At 35.1% G+C, this 17,302-nt stretch overlaps 1 protein-coding gene across 1 annotated transcript in view; it reads right to left on the bottom strand.

Annotated features, from left to right (window-relative positions):
• LOC307187806 (sodium channel protein type 1 subunit alpha) overlaps positions 1 to 17,302 on the bottom strand; it is a 204,098-nt gene that overhangs the window by 33,894 nt on the left and 152,902 nt on the right. The window contains exon 23 of the mRNA XM_079924343.1: positions 15,376 to 15,858. Within this exon, the coding sequence (XP_079780469.1) occupies positions 15,376 to 15,858 (483 nt within the window). The remainder of the gene's footprint in view (positions 1 to 15,375; positions 15,859 to 17,302) is intronic.

Here is a 17,302-nt window from a genome sequence, read left to right on the forward strand (position 1 = left end):
TACACTAAGCATATTAAAAATTAAAATGACTTCTATTAAAAACTCTCAGCAAGGCAACAATATGATATCAAAGGAACAGACTCTGTACTGAGATTTAGCATTTCCACAGAGCAGTTAGAAAAGTCAAATATTAACTCATTAATTCCCATATCATCCCTACAACTCAGATGATTTCTTCATCGAGCTTTACATTGGAACGACAATCTTTGGTGGATTATTCCCATTTAATATAAAATTTTCTTATTAATTGTGAAATCTACTGTCATTCAAACACTTGCCTAAGGTAGGGGTAAAGGTGAAGAAATACAGCTCTGATATACTCTGAATTCTGCTTTAAAGTATGTCAAAAGTGAATTTTTATATAGATGATTAGCTATAAAGGAACAAAGGAGGTATTATAACCTCTCATCACATAATGGGCCAAGAGAAAATTATTGTGATTGCAAATGAATTAGAAGCAAAAAATTGCAAAATTGCATTTATAATTCCCAAGCTAGAAAGCAAAATTGTAAACCAAATAATTTCCATTGTTAAATTTATTTTGCTGAATGAGTGCAGAATCTCTAATATTCTTTTGACATTAATTTTTAATGTTAAATGATAACATATTTAACAAATATTTTTAAAGTGTCTACTGGATAGGGGAACTGTATAACTACAGTGAAAGGGTGAAGAGTTCTCTTTTGAGTCAGACAAGCTTGGGTTTGAATCACAACGACTGGTTTTATGGACTTTAGGCAGTTATCTTGACCTCCATAAGCTGAAGTTTCTAATTTGTAGAATGATCCCTACTTTACATGGTTGTCATAAGGATTGAACAAGATAACACGTGGAATATGTCATTTGCTTACTGGATACATGGCAACAATTTCCGTAACAGTTATAATTTGTAATATGTGTAATTGCTGATATTTGATCTTTTCAGCTAAAAAATATTAGTATATGCTAAACATCAAAATTAGGACCTGAAAAAATAAAATAGTGAATATAATAGGCCCAGTACCTAATGGGCTCAAAATAAGACAAGACAAGCAACAATTGCTACACACTACGATAGGGTAAGTATAGGGTATTTTGAGAGCACCACCTAACTCAGTCTAAGAAGAACAGGGTAGAAAAAAGTGACATTTGGGGCCAGAAGGATGAGTTGGGGTGGGAGTGAGTCAGGTGAAGAAATATGGGGTAAGAGAATATCCCAGATAAAGGGAACAGGAATGAAGATCAGAACCTGATAAAGCATGAGGAGTTTTAGGAAACAATAGATCAGTGTAGTTGGCTGGGGAGGGGTGGGAAGTACTATTACATGCGGCTGGAAAGGTCAGTAATGGTCACTTTTGCAGGTACTTGTAGGCCATGTTAAGAAGTATAGACTGGGAGCAATGGGAAGCTCCTGAAAGGTTAGAAAGCTGAGAGAGCTATGGCCAGATTTACCTTTTAGAAAGACCACTTATCATTATGTGGGAACTGGACTAGTGAGGAGAATATGAATGTGGGAGCCCTTTTTGGAGGCTGTAGCAGTAAAACTGAGAGATGATGGAGGTCTGACATTGGGTGGAGGTGGTGGGGATGCAGAGTAGACAAAGACAAGGTAGCACTGGTTGTATCTGGTGATCAATTAGGTGTAATAAGGGAGAGGGAATTTGGGTATCCGTTGGCTAGATGGTAGTACTCTTCATGCAGAGTAGTTGCCATCTCACAGGAATCATGGTCCTGAGGAACTATATAGCTCAAGACAAGGAAATAGGCAAGGGGACACCCCCAGTCAATACCCGGATGGGACTCTACAAAGTGTTCCCTGAGCATCTGTCAGGCCATGATACGAAAATTCTGACTGTTTTCTTTTCTCCTCCACCTTCCTTCCTCCCTGCCCTCTCCCCAGGGAGGAGAAGCTTCATTAAAGATTAAGCTGCTAACTTAATTTGACTTAGGAATAGGCTTGCTTAGTTTATTCTATCTGTACACTTGCAAAAAATATAACTGATAAAAATGTATTCAGGAAAAGTGAGATTAACTTACATGATGCCAATTAACATTGATCAAGCACCTCATTTGTGCCAGGTACAGTGCTAGTTACTAGAAGTACAAAGGTGTATATGACCACAGGTCTTGTTCTCAAGTTGCTCACAAGATTAGTAAGTAGGATAGACAGATACACAACAGAGAAATAGAGTGCAATATAGACATTTCATGTTATGCAGGTAGTAATTGTACTTAGGGGAGTCTCAGAGCCTTACCCAGAATAAGAATTGCTAGGTATCATGAGCAACAAACAACAATATGTTTGAATGAATAAACTGACAGTGTCTTGAAAGACAACTCAAAGTTCCTTTTTTTGTTTTGCTAGATTTTGCAGAGAATGACAGGGATAAGAAGAGAATTTCTAATAAGAAATTATGGAGTCAAAAGGTATAAACTTCATGGAACTATGTGATTAGAACTGAAATAAGTCATGAGATATTAGACTGGTGAAATAGATCTCAAGACAATCAAGTTGCTCATGATAAAGACTGCCCTTCTCCCCACCATGGAAATGTGTTTCAGATGGTAATTCTATTGATACTGGTGAAATAATAGGATGAGGAGTGGGGGGATGGTCAAGATTGGAGACAGATTTAGGAGATAAAAGCTACAGGATTTGGCAGTAAATTTGATGAGGGGCTTCCAATTAGAGAAGTTGAGAAGGACTTCAGGCTTCTTGTAAGCTATTTGAGAAGATCATATGGTTGGGAGGAAAGTAGCTTGGACTTTTGTAAGCCAGGGAATGACGACTCTTAAAGAATTAGGAAATGATGCAGATATCAAGTAAAATAGGGCCACTGAACTTGGCAATTAAGAGAACACTGGTGATTTTTGAGAGAGAAAAGTAAAGGTGGAAACCAGAGATGATGCTTTAAGATGACTGAGCAGTGGAAATGGGAGACAGTGAGCACGTTATCTTTTAAAGAAGATCAGCAACGAATTCAAGGAAGAAATTACAAAAGAAACTTAAGAAAAGGATAAAATCAAAGGAATAACTTTTAAAATTTACATGATTTTATTTTATTTTAGAATGAGAGAGTCTTGACCATTTAAACAAGCTTGTGGTAAGGGCTTAGAGAGAAGAAGAAACTGTAATACAAGATGGAGGCAAAACCTGCTGTATCAGAGACCATGAGGTTAAGAGACAGTATAGATAAAAAAGTGTGGAGGCATATATACCTATCTCCCAGTAGATTCTTAATATCCCCAGATACGTTGTCTGACATTTTTCTACAGGGAAAATTGTTATCATGATGTTAGTAAACTTGGATATTTGTAAAAGTCTTGGTATATATCCATTTGATTCAAGATTAATCAAAGACTTCCTATTCTTATTTCTTTATTTAACACACATTTACTTACTATATGCTAGGCACTGTGATGAATGTGGGCCATACTGTGTGATATGAAATAAGCTTAATTCCTGTTCTTATGCACATTTTAAAACTATTATTCACATAAGGCATTCACTGTAGACCTTTATGTGGTAGCACAAATTTAATTTGCTGATATTCAGTAATGTACAACAGGTTGAAAATTATCATGTGTTCTTCAATCTATACCATGTACAGTAAAGATAAAAGTATTAAATAAGAAAATATCGGCAAAGCAGTAAGTAAATATTATTTTAACACAGGTAATATCATTGGGAGGACAAATGAGATCTAGAATTAACTGTTCATTATGCATTTATTCATTCATTTAATAAACATTTTTTATGTGCTGTGGACTTAAGTTGAGTAAGACATGGTTGGTGTTTTCCCTGTTCTCAAAGGCTTCATAAGCTAATGATGTAACCACAGAAGTGCTTCCTAATTATTTGGAAGATTCTTATAGGTAGAATTAAACTCAGAAGGGTATCTCCCTAAAGCACAACTTTGAGTAACCATAGTTTCTAAGAATAAGCGCTCTGTAATTAGGAGAACTCCACAGGTCAGGAGCAGATCAGTGTAAATTACAGGCCAGCAGAGGAGGGAAAGGTCCCTCCAGGACTGAGGGAGACTGAGATTCTCCTGGCTATACCATTAACCTGTGCCCAGTGATGAGGGCTTGGTAGTCAACACCAACTCTACAGTGGATACCTATTCTTAGGTCTTCAATAAAGTGTCATTCATTTCAAATAGGGGTCAGAGATAGTACCTTTTTAGACATTGTTAAGGAAATTTAATGTAATGGTTCAGAACATAGACTGTAACTGACAGCCTGGATTCTAGGTCAGGATCAATCCTTACTATTTGTGTGACTTTGGCAAGCTACTTAAACTCTTTGAGTTCAATTTCCTTATCTGTAAGTTTGGAATAATAGTATCTGTCTCATGGTGTGAAGACTGAATGACATAACACTACATGTAAAGCCCTATAAACAGTGCTTTGTCCACGGTGAGCATCCAACAAATGATACCTGTTACTAACAGGAACTGTATACAAAGACTCAAATGACATTTTTACTCACTCTGGAGTTCACTCATTGCAAAAACAAGCGTACTTATTCCTAACTACTTTAATAATATGATGTTTTTATTCCAAAGAGGCCTAAGTTTAATAATTCATTTTAAAAGTATTTATTTAAACAGATTAGAGTAGTAATTTCGCTATCAGTAGCTATCACTACCTTATGTTTTTTGAGTCCTTTTAACTTCTAAACAGCTTTTAGATCCTCATAACATTCCTATAAGCACCACAGAACAGATGTATTCCTATTATAAATTAGGAAACTGGATAATATAGAGTTAGTGATTGCCCATAATAGAGTTAAGACCACCAGACTCTTAGTCTAGTATTCATAAAAATCAGCCCAAACGCAAAAAGATATTGAGTCCTTATTATGCACCCAACATTACAGTAGGTGCTTCAGAGGATTAAAATTATATAAAACACAATTCATTGCCAAAACAACTTACTTTCTAATTGGGGAGATATGACTTTATTTGTCTTTTGCATAGTCTCAGCGATTTTGCCCAGCTTTCAAAACTCCTCAAAATCTGTCCAAGCCTCCATTCTTTACTATTATTTTTCAGTAGAAACCCATATTTCTAGCTATTTATTTCCATGAGTCAAGAAACTTTCTGAGGTTTTAAAAACAATACTTTAGGGCTTCCCTGGTGACACAGTGGTTGAGAGTCCGCCTGCCAATGCAGGAGACACTGGTTCATGCCCCGGTCCGGGAAGAACCCACATGCCGCGGAGCGGCTGGGCCTGTGAGCCATGGCCGCTGAGCCTGTGCGTCCGGGGACTGTGCGTCTGGAGCCTGTGCTCTGCAACGCGAGAGGCCACGTTGACACTTTATTGAAGACCTAAGAATAGGTATCCACTGTAGAGTTGGTAGCCCACGTTGACACTTTATTGAAGACCTAAGAATAGGTATCCACTGTAGAGTTGGTGTTGACTACCAAGCCCTCATCACTGGGCACAGGTTAATGGTATAGCCAGGAGAATCTCAGTCTCCCTCAGTCCTGGAGGGACCTTTCCCTCCTCTGCTGGCCTGTAATTTACACTGATCTGCTTCTGACCTGTGGAGTTCTCCTAATTACAGAGCGCTTATTCTTAGAAACTATGGTTACTCAAAGTTGTGCTTTAGGAAGATACCCTTCTGAGTTTAATTCTACCTATAAGAATCTTCCAAATAATTAGGAAGCACTTCTATGGTTACATCATTAGCTTATGAGAGGCCCGCATACCGCAAAAAATAAAAAATAAAAACAATACTTTAGATTATCCGAATGTTCTTTGAAGGTTGAGGTCCATTGGGACTTAAAAAGGTGAGGAAATGTGACCCACGCTATGCCTTTTCTGCTTTGGGGGACCAAAAGGGGGAAAATATAGAAAAGATAGCTCTCAAGTTTGTCCTGGAATGGGGGACAGTGATGCATGAGTATGTACCTTATGGAGGAAGTAAAACAAGTACCGGCCTCCATTTTACAGTGTTTCTTCATATCAGTCTATTCTTGGTTTCCTGGAAACAGACTATCCGCTCCTTGCTTATGCCTCTACTTTCATCTAGATTTTATGTCCCAGCAACAGCAAACTACTAATTATTTCTAAACACACTCTATGCTTCATAGCTCTAGGTTTTTGTTCATTTATTCCCTCTTACTGGAATGCCCTTCAGAAAAATAGTTTTTTAAAATATTTTAAATGTTAACCATTATCAAGAATTTAATGAAAACAGTTTAAAAATTAGACAGAAAATACAAAATTTATCACTCTCTCCAGATAAACGTAAAACAGTTTATGACAGAGGGCAGAAGGCAAACAGCAAAAAAGGACAAATAGTAGAATATGTTACTAGTAGTTCTTAAGAGAAAACTTACCAGGAACAGAGTGTTGGGAATGCTACCAGAAATAATAATAATAACAATTTATCAAATACTTACAATTTGCTAGACACTGTGCTAAGTCCTTTACATTTACTATTTCATTTAATAATATTCCCCCAAAAGTAGGGGATTTTATCCCCATTTTTGAGATGAGGAAATTGAGGATTGGATAGTCAAGTAAGGTCACACAGTATGTGGCTAAAATAGAATTATATAACCCAGTATTTGGCTTCGGAGAATACTCCATTACCAACAACTTTATAATTAGCCTCACATGTCTAAAAACAAATGCTTCAAAAATGGATAATAAACTATGAGCACTGGTAATTTTAACCCAAGGCACTAATATAATTTCAATAATGCCCATTGTAGATAAGACTCGTTATTGAAATTCAGGAATGGAAACATTAATATATTAAAATGGAATAGGTCAAACAGAGGTCACGACAGGTAATATTTTTAGTCAATAAGGTATGTTCCAGTATGGAAATGCATATTTAAAGGTTGAAAGTTATCTTTCTAAAATGCAAATGTATATATGTGTGTGGATACATGTATATGTGTATTTGTATACATATATAATTATGAAGAGAGTCATCTTTCTAAATGCATATATGTACATATATAAGCAGAATCATGGCTCATTTGTATCCTTCATTATCTAATACATTTCTTAGCACATGGTAACTGTTGAATAAATTAAGGTAGGCAAAAGAGTAAAGGCCAAAACAGAAAAATCAAAAGGGCAAAGCTACTTTAACGTATTATAGGCTGCATTCCTAATGCAGAATAAAGAATCTTCATCTTCTGGGGTATCTATTTTCAGTTTAATTCCACTAAAAGCAGAGCATCTTATGATTTGTGCCTTGCTTTGATGAAGCGAGTACTATATAAGACTAGGGGAGCAATGAAGAGAAACAATTTTGTATGGGTTTATTTCTAACCAAAAAGGAAGACATGGTAAAGAAAAGTGCATGGTAAAAGAAAATTGGGACAATAATCTATAAAAGAATATTTATAGAAAGCCAGATTCAAAAATGAATGAAAGAAATTGAAATATAATGGGGATGAATAGAAGTTTCAGTATTTAATATAAAAATACCAACTGGATGAGAAACAACTGTATTTCAACAGCAATTCATGGGAAAAAGATAAGGGATTATTACTTTCCTTGAAGCCCAATATAAATTGACAAGGTGAAATGTTTAACAAAGATAAAAACAACAAAGTTCAATATTGGATTGAATCAAGAGAAAAATGGAGTCTGGATGATGGGAAATAAAACTTTATTTTCAAGAATGCTCTCATCAGAGTAACTGTGATGAATACCTTCAAACTGCTTCTATTAAAAACAGTTAAGTGAGCTGGAAAAGTTTGATTTGAGTGCCTACTTTTTACCAAGAATGCACACGTATATACGTTGCAACATAAAAGGAGAGACATACATGCATATCAGTGGTTATAATAAAATAATATGATAACTTTGTAAGATGCATGAACCTAGAGCATGAGTTGCTTATTACCCACACTTTGTGCCTTATATCTCTGGGAACCAAAAAAGAAGCCACACATTCTGCCTAGGTCAGGAAGACTCCATGATCACTACCTTTAAAGAGCTGAAACAGCATTTCTTACACTTAAGAACTCCTGAACTTCAGGCCCTACACATGGACCTAGTGGTTGTACTCTATTAGAAAAGCAGTGCATTATAGTTCAGTACAGGCAACAAGAGCGTCACTCACTAGTTCTTCCTAAATGTTCAGTGTGCTCTGATATCATTATTTTATTAAATTAAAAAAATTTTTTAATTAGTGGTACAATAAATTGGTTTATCAACTCTTACTGGGTTATGACTCACAATTTGAGAAATAGTGCATTAAATTATCTCTAAAGTTTCTACTAAACATTTAAATTTTCAATTAATGCAGTATTTGAAGATATAAAATGACAGAGTATGAAGAAATAGAACTTTCTCCAGTGGTTCAGTGGATGATCACTGCTTAATAAAGAAATCAGTGTTCCTGTTAGCCCTAATCAATACAAATGAAAATGTATGAGTATAAATTATGTCAAATTTTTGCAGAAAAGTATTCATTATGGATGGTTTTTGTAATAAAATAGTTTTGAGTAATGAAAATCTCGCAACAAACAAAAGTCTAGGACCAGATGACTTCATAGGTGAATTCTATCAAACATTTAGAGGAGAGTTTACATCTATTCTTCTCAAGCTATTCCAAAATATTGCAGAAGAAGGAACACTTCCAAACTCGTTCTATGAGGACAGCATCACCCTGCTACCAAAACCAGACAAAGATATCACTGATGAACATAGATATAAAAATCCTCAACAAAATACTAGCAAACCAAATCCAACAATACATTAAAAGGATCACACACCATGATCAAGTGGGATTTATCCCAGGGATGCAAGGATTTTTCAATATCTGCAAATCAATCAATGTGATACACTACATTAACAAATTGAAGAGTAAAAACCATATGATCAACTCAGTAGATGCAGAAAAAGCTCTTGATAAAATTCAACATCTATTTATGATAAACCCAATTTGTAGAGAGTTAACACATCTCAACATAATAAAGGCCATATATGACAAACCCACCGCTAACATCATACTTAATGGTGAAAAGCTGAAAGCATTTCTTTTAAGATCAGGAACAAGACAACAATGTCCACTCTTGCCACTTTTATATAACACAGTTTTGGAAGTCCTAACCATGGCAATCAAAGAAGAAAAAGAATACAAATTGGAAAGAAGTGAAACTGTCATTGTTTGCAGATGACATGATACAATACATAGAAAACCCTAAAGACACCACCAGAAAACTACTAGAGCTCATCAATGAATTTGGTACAGTTGCAGGATACAAAATTAATATACAGAAATATGTTGCATTCCTATACACTAACAACAAACTATCAGGAAGAGAAATTAAGAAAACAATCCCATTTACCATTGCATCAAAAAGTATAAAATACTTAGGAATATATCTACCTAAGGAGGCAAAAGAACTGCACTTGGAAAAAGAAATTGAAGAAATTGAAGATAACACAAACAAATGGAAATATATACCGTGTTCTTGGATTGGAAGAATTGATATTATTAAAATGATCATCTTACACAAGGCAACCTACAGATTCAGTGCAATCCCTATCAAAATACCAATGGCATTTTTCACAGAACTAGAACAAATAATTTTAAAATTTGTATGGAAACCCAAAAGATCCCAAATAGACAAAACAATCTTGAGAAAGAAAAATGGAGCTGGAGGAATCATGCTCCCTGACTTCAGATTATACTACAAAGCTACAGTAATCAAAAAGTATGGTACTGACACAAAAACAGACACATAGATCAATGGATAGGGAGCCCAGATATAAACCCACACACTTATGGTCAATTAATCTATGACAAAGGAGGTAAGAACATACAATGGGGAAAAGACAGTCTCTTCAATAAATGATGCTGTGAAAACTGGACAGCTACATGTAAAGAATGAAATTAGAAGATTCTCTAACACCATATACAAAAACAAACTCAAAATGGATTAAAGAGCTGAACGTAAGACCGGATACTATAAAACTCCTAGAGGAAAGCATAGGCAGAACACTCTTTGATATAAATTATAGCAATATTTTTTTGGATCTGTCTCCTAAAGCAAAGGAAATAAAAGCAAAAGTGAACAAAATGGGACCTAATTAAACTTAAAAGCCTTTGCACAGCAAAGGAGACCATCAACAAAATAAAAAGACAACCTACTGAATGGGAGAAAATATTTGCAAATGATATGACCAATAAGGGGTTACTATCTAACATATATTAACAGGTCATGTAACTCAACATCAAAAAATACAAAAACAAAAAACCAACCAGATTAAAAAATGGGCAGAAGAGCTGAATAGACATTTTTCCAAAGAGGAAATGCACATGGCCAATAGGAACATGAAAAGATGCTCAACATCACTAAATCATCAGCGAAATGCAAATCAAAACCACAATGAGATATTACCTCACATCTGTCAGAATGGCTATCATCAAAAAGAATACACATAACAAATGTTGGTGAGGATGTGGAGAAAAGGGAACCCTTGTACACTGTTGGTGGGTATACAAATTGGTGCAGCCATGTGGTATGGAGGTACGGAGGTTCCTCAAAAAACTAACATTAGAAGTACCATATGACCCAGCAATTCCATTCCCAGGAATATATCTGAAAACAACAACAACAACAAAAACTAATTTGAAAAGATACATGCACCCCAATGTTCATAGCAGCATTATTTACAATTGCCAAGATATGGAAGCAACCAAAGTGTCTGTCAACAGATGAATGGATAAAGAAGATGTGGCATATACATAAAATGGAGTACTACTCAGTCATAAAAAAGAATGAAATTTTGCCATTTGCAGCAACATGGATGGACTTGGAGGGCATTATGCTAAGTGAAATAAGTCAGACAGAGAAAGACAAATACTGTGTTATATCACTTATATGTGGTATCTAAAAAATGCAAAAAAACTAGTGAATAAATGAAAAAGAAGCAGACTCAAAGATATAAAGAACAAACTAGTGGTTACCAGCGAGGAGAGGGAAGAGGGGAGGGGCAATATAGGGGTAAGGGAGTAAGAAGTACAAACTATTAGTCAGAAAATAAGCTATAAGGAAATATAGGACAACACAGGAAATACAGCCAATATTTTATAATAACTATAAATGTAGTATAACTGTTAACCATTGTGAATCACTATTACATTGTACCCTGTAACATATAATATTGTCCATCAACTATACTTCAGTAGAAAAAGAAAAACATGTTTTAATGCAACAGATAGCATGGAGTAGTTATTAGTCTTCATCAAATATTAAATAAAGGTATGAAGATTCAAGACAAAGAAAATCAGACTAGGAAGAATACTGTCAAGTTTAACAGAACTTCAGAACCAATTTTTTAAATATAAAGGTAACAACTAAAAAAATCAGCCTCCATCAGATTCTTTAGCAAAACTCAAGTTTTTAATGAACAAAGTTTGAACTGAAATAATATTCAAATTAAAAATCCTGAAAAAATTTTACAATGCTTTGCAAAAATGATCTGTAATTTTTATCTCCCAAATCCATTTCCATAGACATGTGAAATGTAATGAGGATCTACCCACAATTACATCTCTACATGCTTTCTCTCCCCCTATCATTACACAAATCTGATTTACCTAAGGAAGCCCACAGGCTGGGGTCAAGGCGGCAGCTTCCAGCTCCGATATTAGCTGCATTCTGAAGAGTAGTGGATGACTTAGCCTATTCAGAGACTTATAAAAGCTTGAAACATCTTTAAAGGGACATAGGCAATAATTCACATGCTTATGATATCTTACTTGATCAATTGTCAAAATGCATTACCTTGGACATGGTAATATTCTAGTAGAACTTTATCCCTAATAAAATATCGTTGATAGTATTTGATCCTCTGAATATTTTAAATATTTAGTATTTAAAGTATTTTAAAATATTTAGACTATATGAATTAATGTAATCCATCACATCAATAATCTAAAGAAGAAACATCACACGATGATATCAGTGGATGCAGAGGACACATTTGACAACAAATAGCACCCACTCATGATAAAAATCTCTCAGTAAACTAGGAACAGAGAGAAACTTTCTTAACTTGATAAAGACCATTTACAAAATCCTATAGCTAACATTGTACTTAATTATGAGAAACTAAAAGCTTTCCTACTAAGATCAGGAACAAGACAAGTATATCCCTTCTCACCACTCCTTTTCAACACTGTACTGGAAGTCATAACTAATGCAATTAGACAAGAAAAGGAAACAAAACGTAACTGATTAGGAAGCAAGAAGTAAAACTGTCTTTGTTGGCAGATGACATTATTGTTTATGTAGAAAATCCAAAGAATCTACAAAACATAAAAAAACAAAAACAAAAACAAAAACCTCCTGGAACTAATAAGTGATTATAAAAAGGTTGCAGATTACAAAGTTAATACACAAAAGTTCATCACTTTCCTATGGACTAACATTTAACAAGTGGGGTTTGAAATTAAAAAATGCCATTATGTTAGCACTGCATAAATAAAATACTTAGGTATAAATCTAATGTGTATAAGGTCTATATGAGGAAAACTATAAAATTCTAATGAAAGAAACAAAGAACTAAATAAAGTGGGAGATATTCTATGTTCATGAATAGGAAGACTCAATATTGTCAAGATATCAGTTTTTCCCAACTTGATCTATTGATCAATGCAATCTCAATCAAACTCCCAACAAGTTATTTTGTCAATATCTACAAACTGATTCTAAAGTGTATATGAAGAGGCAAAAGACCTAGAATAGCTAACACAATACCAAAGGAAAAGGAAAGAGTCAGGATTGCCACTACCTGACTTAAAGACATACATAAAGCTATAGTAATCAAGACAGTGTGGTATGGGTGAAAGAATAGACAAACAGATAAACAGAATAGAATAGAAACCCCAGAAATATACCCACATGAATCTAGTCAACAGATCTTTGGTAAAGGAGCAAAGGCAATATTATGGAGCAAAGATAGTCTTTTCCAACAAATGGTACTGGAACTACTGACATCTACAGGCAAAAAATGAATCTAGACACAGACCTTATACCCTTCACAGACATTAACTCAAAATGGATCACAGACCTAAATGTAAACATGCAAAGCTATAAATCTCCTAGAAGATAACAGGAGAAAATATAATGATCTTGATCAAAAGCACAATACATGACAGAGAGAGTTAATAAACTGGATTTAATTAAAATTAAAAATATCTGCTCTGTGAAAGACACTGTCAAGAGAGTAAGAAGACAAGCCATATTAGGAGAAAATATTTGCAAAAACAAAGCTGATAAAGGACTGTTATTCAAAATGTACAAAGAATTCTCAAAACTTAACAATAAGAAAACAAACAACTTGATCAGAAAACAGGTCAAAGCTCTTAAAAGATACCTCATCAAAGAAAACATACAGATGACAAAGAAGCATATAAAAAGATGCTTCACATCATATGTCATCATAAAACGTAAATTAAAAAACAATGGGGGAAAAAAAAAAAAACAATGGGGTACCACTACACATCTATTAGAATGGCCAAAATCCAGAACACTGACAACACCAAATGCTGTGGGGCAACAGGAGCTCTCATTCATTGCTAGTGGCTGTGCAAAACTATACAGCCACTTTGGAACACAGTTTGGCAATTTCTTACAAAACAAAACATTAGCATACCATCCAGAAATTGCCATCCCTGGTACTTAACCAAATGAGCTGAAAACTTATATCCACACAGAAACCTGCACATGGATGTTTATAGCAGCTTTATTCACATTTGCCAAAACTTGGAAGCAACCGAGATGTCCTTCAGTGGGTGAATGGACAACTAAACATCCAGACTACAAAATATTACTTAGCACTGAAAGAAATGAACTATCAAGCCATAAAAAGACACAGAAGAAACTTAAATGTGTATTACTAAATAAAGGAAGCCAGTGTGAAAAGGCTACATATTATATGACTCCAACTATATAATACTCTGGAAAAGGCAAAAACAGTTACAGATCAGTGACTGCCAGGGGTTAGCGTAGAGGGAAGGATGAATAGGCATAGCACAGAGTATTTTTAGATCCATGAAACTGCTCTGTGTGATACTATAAGGGTGGATAAATGTCTTTATACGTTTGTCCAAACTCATAAAACGGACAATACCAAGAGTGAACCCAAATGTAAACTATGGACTTCGGGTGATAATGACACATCAATGTAGATTCCGCAACTGTAACAAATATACCACTCTGGTAGGGGATGGTGATAATGGGGGAGGTTATATATGTGTGGGGGGCAGGAAGTATGTGGAAATTTTTCTGCCTTCCTTTCAATTTTTATGAAAACGTAAAACTGTTCTAAAAAATAGTCTTTAAATAAATATTTAAAAATTTGGACTGTGTAACCTAAGGCACCTTACCATTTTTGGGACTTCCACACAATAAGTGGGAAATGAAGGTGGTTTGTTCTAGACTTCTTCAGAATTATCTTTTATATCCATTAGAGTTTTAGCTTAATATTTCTAAGTCAGTTACTATGGACTGAATTGTGTTCCCTCAAAATTAATATTTTGAAGCCCTAACTCCCAATGTGACTCTATTTGGAGATATGTCCTGTGAAGTAGTGATAAAGGTTAAGTGAGGTCATAAGGGTGCAATCTTAATCCAGCAGCACTGGTGCTCTTATAAGAAGAAGAGAGACCAGAGCTATTTATCCATATGCCCATGCATTGAGGAACGGCCAAATGAAGACACAGAAGGCAGCTATCCACACCCAAAGGTGAGAGCTCTCCCCAGACACTGACCCTCCTAGCGCCTTGACCTTGGACTTTCCAGTCTCCAGAAATGTGAGAAAATACATTTTGATTGTTTTAGCCACCCAGTGTGTGGTACATTGTTATGGCAGCCTGGAAGATTAATATGCAGATCAGTGTAATTTTAATCGGAGGAATGACATAGACTATTTCTTGTTGCTCAGTTCTCTTCCATGTAAGTGAGCTAACGAGTATGGTGTCAGATATACAGAATGCATAAACAAAGAATATGAATTCAATTCTCAGCTATACTCCCTCATTAGCTACATGATCTTAAACTTCCTAAGCTAGTTTTCTTATCTGAAAAGTTAGAAAAGTAACACATCCTTTTGAGGTTATTACAAGGATTAAATCTCATGATGCTTGTTCATTTCTTGGATCATTCATTCATTCATTATCTAACAAATATCCATTACTTAGGATGAGAAAACTTATACATGTATTATATTATTCTTCAATTTATTAATCACCTCACTGAGCTTAAATCTTTGGTTCTTCAATGAAAAAATATTTTATATGATGGCAAAAATATTCTACATGGAGAATATATAATCATAAATACAGGCAATATAATACAAGTATACACATATACATTTATACCCACCCACATCTATAAAATCTTACCTCTTTGCTTTCTTCCAGATCTGATTCACTACTAAAGTCCTCTGTGTTTAAATTTTCAAAGTCAGACTCTCCTACAGCAATCGGTACAGTCACAGTAAGACTGGGATTGTGTATGAACGACATGTAATCACTTTCATCGATAATGTATTTTTCAACACTGCTGCCAGTTCCTATTCCACTTGTGGTTCCATTTACATCTTTAAGATAGTCAAGATCTTTCCCAATTTCTGTTGTATGATTGGACATACAACTGTCTTTCTTGTTGTTTAGATCATCAAGTGGTTTAATTTCATCTAAAATCTTTTGTTTTCTAATGAAGGACTGTTGAATAAATTCATATATTTTTCTCTTCACATAAGCTATTCCCTTGTGCATCCTATCCACAGCAATTTGGAGATTGTTCATTTCATTATCATCATCAGTGGCTGCAAGGTTGTCTGCACTAAATGAGCTCAGGAGCAAGGCCAAAAAGAGGTTCAGGACCTTAAAAATAATACAAACATCATTATAATCTCACCCCAATGTGAAGAAGAGCAGATTGAGATCACTTATTTCTCAAAGTGTGGAGGAAACTATAAGTTCTAACAACTAGACAAGAAACACCACAGCACAGTGATCAGAAGTTGGGTGATCTAGGGACTTCCCTGGTGGCACAGTGGTTAAGAATCCGCCTGCCAATGCAGGGGACATGGGTTCGATCCCTGGTCTGGGAAGATCCCACATGCCGTGGAGCAACTAAGCCCGTGCGCCACAACTACTGAAGCCTGTGTGCCTAGAGCCCATGCTCCGCAGCAAGAGAAGCCACTGCAAGGAGAAGCTCACACACTGCAACAAAGAGTAGCCCCCGCTAGCTGCAACTATAGAAAGCCCGCACACAGAAATGAAGACCCAACGCAGCCAAAATTAATTAATTAATTAATTTTTTTAAAAAAAGAAATTGGGTGATCTGAATTTGTGGTCTGGTTCAATAGCTACTTCACTGTTCATCCATGGGCAAAGACATGATTTCTGTTGGTCTCAAGTTCCCCTACTTATAAAATGAAGATGCTGAATGAGCTGACCTATGGTTTTACTAAATTTAAAATTGTACGAATATAAGAAACAAGATTTATACATGTTCTATATAAGAGTTCTAAACTTAAAATTCATTAGTGTTTAAAATTATGCCTTTAAATGCATTTTAGTTTCTTTTTTTTGATGAAGAGAGATATTAAATTGGATATTAATTGAAAAATAACCATTATGACCCAGAACGAGAATTATGAGCTTAACATAGGCATCAACACATGTTTTCTTGATCTACTGCATTTCTCATACTCCACTGTTCACTAATTAGGCAACTGTTCATAATCAGTCGCTAATATTTCCATGAGACTGTAATATTAATGTACATATCCTTTGGAGTATATTATATATTTCTGTACTATAACAGTAATGTTCCAAACTTAAGAGAGAAGATTGATCAGTTACTCCATTTGGGTAATCTCAGGCATCATTAGCCAACCTTTGTTTGGTTAATAGAGCCACTAAAGGATTGGTTAATCCAGGTTGGTTCACGCATCTGCCATATGACATAGAGTGACTGAATGCTAACTACCATGAAGGGGCAAGGAAAAGGGGAAATAACTAGGAACATTTAAAGGCACCACTTTTTAGTACTATACTGTCAAGTAAGACTGGGCTTTCTCTAAGTTTATTCTTCAGACTTCTCCCTTCCTTGGATCTGAATTTATGAAATGTTCCCAACATTTCCTACTAGACCTGTCTTCAATATGATACTCTATTGGAATTCACATGAAATGACTGACAAAATGGAGTTGAGTATAAATATTGTATGGTCACTGCTATATGGTTATGTAGTCAAAGTGAGACTGTAAGTGTATCAAAGGTAATAGACTTTGATACTTTGATATTAAAATTAATAATC

The sequence above is a fragment of the Stenella coeruleoalba genome (genome assembly GCF_951394435.1).
Source record: "Stenella coeruleoalba genome assembly, chromosome: 6".
NCBI classification, from domain to species: domain Eukaryota; kingdom Metazoa; phylum Chordata; class Mammalia; order Artiodactyla; family Delphinidae; genus Stenella; species Stenella coeruleoalba.